The 4,227-nt window shown below is 60.0% G+C and overlaps 1 protein-coding gene across 1 annotated transcript in view; it reads left to right on the top strand.

Moving 5' to 3' along the window:
• The window catches only part of MRGBP (MRG domain binding protein), a 4,303-nt gene extending 281 nt beyond the window's left edge, over window positions 1-4,022 (top strand). The window contains exons 2-5 of the mRNA XM_024750447.1: window positions 87-208; window positions 2,346-2,427; window positions 2,711-2,785; window positions 3,260-4,022. Of these exons, the coding sequence (XP_024606215.1) occupies window positions 87-208; window positions 2,346-2,427; window positions 2,711-2,785; window positions 3,260-3,447 (467 nt within the window). The 3' untranslated portion in view covers window positions 3,448-4,022. The remainder of the gene's footprint in view (window positions 1-86; window positions 209-2,345; window positions 2,428-2,710; window positions 2,786-3,259) is intronic.
• The last annotated feature ends 205 nt before the right edge of the window (window positions 4,023-4,227 follow it).

Here is a 4,227-nt window from a genome sequence, read left to right as displayed (position 1 = left end):
CCTCTCGCCCCCTTGCTCCCCACCTCTCATCTCCACCCTACCTGCTGGCCCGCCCCTCCCCACAAGCTGACCCCTTCCTTCTGCAGGTGTGAACCGGCACTTCCACATGATCTGTATCCGAGACAAGTTCAGCCAGAACATCGGGCGGCAGGTCCCATCCAAGGTCATCTGGGACCACCTGAGCACCATGTATGACATGCAGGCACTGGTGAGCAGGACCCCACCCTCCCCAGTCCTCCCAGGGCCAGAGCCCCTCGCTCCCCAGACAGAGCTGGTGGCAGGGAGCCCCCTCCATGCCTCCTCCCTGGGTCCTTGCGGGGCCCTGGCCTCAGGGACCTTGACGTCTGGGATGTCCCACAGGGGACCAGTTGTTGAACAAGATAGCTCTGAGTAGTTTTACGAAAAACACAAGCCTAATGACGGTAGCTAGTTATCGCATGGAACTACCTTAGGTGGGGGGTTGGGGGGTGGTCGGTTAAGATCTTGCCAGGAGATAACTAGGGAGCTGAAGCTCATGGGAGGGGGCTCTTAGGCCATTGTCAGTCTTGTGGAAAGTCCCCGAGTGCTACAGGCAGGGAGGTGACCGGGTCTGAGTCACATTAAGATGAATATGGTGGTTTCTGTGAGAACCAGGCAGGCAGGGGCCCAGGCCTCATGGAACCCCCAGCTGGCCATGTCTGAGGGGGAAAAGGTTAACTAGGTAACCAGGACGGCAGAAAAGACAGGTGGGCATTCCTGGCAGAGGAATGGCAGGTGTCAAGGCCCTGTGGCAGCAGGCATTGGTGCGTTGGGGAACGCAGAGGAGGCTGGGGTGTCTGGAGAATGAGTGGGAGTGGGGATGTCAGGTGACCAGCAGGGTGGGAGACCGTGCTGGGGTTAGGCAAGGCTCTGCCTCTCCTCGGGGCTTGGGGCTGCCCCAGCCCCCCAGCTGAGACCTGCTGCACATCTGTGAGGTGGAGAGCGAAACCCGGGCCTTCTTGTGTCCATAAACCGCGCTGCCATTCGCTCCCTGTTGGTCTTGGGCAAGTCGTTTGCGCCTCGTCATCCTCGCATAGAAAGGGGAACTGACAGCTAGGCCCTGGAACTGACCTCCTGGCCCACAGTCAGTACCCTGGAAACTCGAGGACAAGCCGCTAAACTAAAGTGGGCCCTGCAGAGGGGCCGAGCCCATGAGCTGGGGCCCCGCTCCCCGAGAATTCCTGTGTTCAGAGGCTTCACAGGGCTCCCATGCTTGTCACGTTGGAGGTCACCTGACCCCCAGGAACTTCCTGCACCCCGACTCCAGGCTGGGGGCCAGGAGCTAGACACAGAGATGAGTGTGGCAGGGCCACTGTCCTGGGGGGCCCTGGTGCGGTAGGAGAGACAGTTGGCTCTCAGGCACCGGCCCTGGCTCCAAGGTCCTGTGGCCGTGACGCCCAGCACAGGGCCCACGTGACACTGTGGGTGGCCACCCAGGGGTCTCAGCTCAGGACAGGTGGCCCTTCCCCCCCCCCCGCTTCCTTAGACCCCAGCACCACTATGGAGCTGATGCCTCGGTCCCCTGGGGCCTCGTAAATATGAGTCTGTGGACCGCACCCCACAAGGTGACCATGAGCCCAGGAGCCCTCGGGGTTTGCGAAGCTCCCGGATGCTGGTTGGCACATTTACATGCTGACCACCTGGCTTGTCAGCACAGCTCCCAAGTTGGGGACTGGAGGCCCTGTCTCCTGAACCCCCTCCCAACCTGGAGACCCTTCCCACCAGCTCACCTTTCTCTTCGTCTGGTGGTCCGTGTTTTCGGGGCCTCTCTCCCTCTGGCATATGTGTGACCTCCCTCCATTTTGCTTTGCTTACCTGGTTTCCACGGGGGTGGCTCTCCCTGCCTCCCTGGCTCCTTCCCCCCGGACACGGGACCCAGGCACCATGGCCTTTGCTCACGGCTGTCGCGGGCCCTGAAGGCGCTCTCCTGGAGGGGGAGCCCGTGCAGCCAGGCCACGCCGGCATGACAGCACTGCCTGACTCTGCCCCCGGAGGCATGCCAGCCGGCGGAGCGGCCCCGGCATCATCTCAGGTGACACTAAACCCTTATTCCCATCGTGATGCCTGCCTGTGGCCCGCACTGTAGTTTTGCCTTGTCTGGGTCTCCGTGACAAGCCAGCCCCTGTAGACTGCACAAGAGAAAGAAGAAAGGTCTCAGCCCTGCGCCTGCCCACTGCAGCCCCCAAGACGGTCACATGTGTTCATCGGTCACTCCTGAGTTGTCTCTTACATATCTTTAGTCACATTTTCTTTTAACTGTGACTTTTAAAATCAAGTTTTCTTCTTTGTTTCTTAAAAAAATCCCAAAATGCCCTGTTTGCCGTCAGCATGAGTCTGAGATTCTTCCCTTCCCAAATCCAGAGAGGAACTTCGTCCTTCCAGAAGAAATCATTCAAGAAGTCCGAGAAGGTGAGACTCGGGCGAGAGCAGATTTGGGAACTAGGAGAGGCCGAGGGTGGTGGTGTCAGGGTGAAGGTCAGGAGCCTCGGGGAGTGAGCGTCACTGGCAGGGGGATGCTGGGCCCTCTTGGAGGGGGAGGTCTGGGGGCCCCCGGGATGGGGGGAGGACATCCTGAAGGACATATGCGCCTCCCGAGCCAGGAGGAGCCCCTGGCCTGAGCCGCTGCGGGTCGGGTGGGGCTGTGGCGCCCACCTCCCCGGGCTCTAGGTCACTGTTGGCCGTCTCCCCCCAGGAAAAGTGGTCATTGAGGAGGACACGAACGAGGAAATGAAGGAAGACGTGGACCCCCACAATGTGGCCGATGATGGTAAGTATGGAGCTCGCCCGCCCCTCCTGGGGCCCCAGGGGCACAACACCCCAGCCTGGCCAGGCCTCCCCGTCACGGGCAGCCAGGGCCTGGCGTCTGGCTCAGCAGCTGAGAAGGCCACTTCAGGCAGAGCCTCCCACGCTGGGACGTCACGCACGGGGCCGGCACGGGGCGGGGAAGGGGGCACAGGGCAGCCTGGCCCCGGGCCCGGTCAGTGGTCACGGGGTGCAGGAGGGTGTCCGACTGAAGTGGAACGGGTGGCGGCCGTCTCAGTGCAGGGCGAACCCCGAGGAGCAAAGACGGGCATGGCTGGGCCTCGCTCCCTCAAGGGGCAGGCCACATGGGCACCCCCAGTTCGGGAGGAGCCTTCTGGGGTCAGTGTCATGTATGTAGGTGTGGACTTCTTAAACTGAACAGGAAGACGAAATAAAATTTTGGATATTCTGTTTTCAGCCAAATGATTTTGTCTCCCAGTTTTTTCATCTTCAGGAAGCTTGGGGAAAGCAACAGAAAAGTCCAGCAAAGACAAAGACAAGAGCAACTCAGACTTGGGGTCCAAAGAGGGGCCGGACAAGCGGAAGCGCAGCCGGGTCACCGACAAAGTCCTGACCGCCAACAGCAACCCCTCCAGCCCCAGCGCGGCCAAGCGGCGCCGGACGTAGACGCTCACAGCAGGCGGGCACCATGGTCACCGGGCAGTCGGCGGGTCAGATGCCACTGGGCCTGCTGCCTGCCCTCAGGTGCCAGAGGCTCCCGCGGTGCCACTCAGATCGCCTGGGCTCAGATGGCCCCTGACGACCGGAACAGGACCCGTTCAGATGCTGAGACCCGAGAGGTGTGAGCCCAGGCCACGATCACCCCGGACACTCGTGGCTCCGTGACGACGGCTGAGCTGCGCCCGTGGCTAAGCATGGGCCTGCAAACCAGTCTGCGTGGGCAGAGAGCGGGGCACAGCCAGCAATAACACACCGACCCCCTCTGTGCTCTGAGGAGCCCCAGTCTTCCCGTTCGTCCATCTGTCCATCTGTCTACCGCTGTCAACCGACTGCGGCCTCAGGAGAGCGTCAGGCCGCGGGCGCCGGCCCCTCCACCACCCGAGAGACTGAGAACTGGGTGTTTTGCCTCACTCACTCGTACTGTAACGATGTATATAATTTGGTTGGTGTTTCGCTATTTAATTTTTAAGGAGCCTATTTTACTAGGGTTTTATATGAAAAAAAATACTGCAGAAGTTAAACCTGTGTTGTATTTTTTCTGAGACGTTTTGTTTTAAGGTAACAGACTACTGAGATAATTTTTGCTCAGTTTTTATATGCCGATACAGAGAATTTGTAGCGGTTATTTTTGTATTCTCAAGTAACTTGCAACAGACCAAATGAGCATGTGGAGGGAGGTAGGACGTGGGGCTGACCCGCCGCAGCCTGGGCCCCAGGCTGACCGAG

The sequence above is a fragment of the Neophocaena asiaeorientalis genome, unplaced genomic scaffold, assembly GCF_003031525.2.
Source record: "Neophocaena asiaeorientalis asiaeorientalis breed wild unplaced genomic scaffold, Neophocaena_asiaeorientalis_V1.1 scaffold606, whole genome shotgun sequence".
Classification (NCBI taxonomy): Eukaryota; Metazoa; Chordata; class Mammalia; order Artiodactyla; family Phocoenidae; genus Neophocaena; species Neophocaena asiaeorientalis.
Note: the sequence above shows the minus strand (reverse complement) of the source record. Positions and strands in the feature narration are given on the sequence as shown.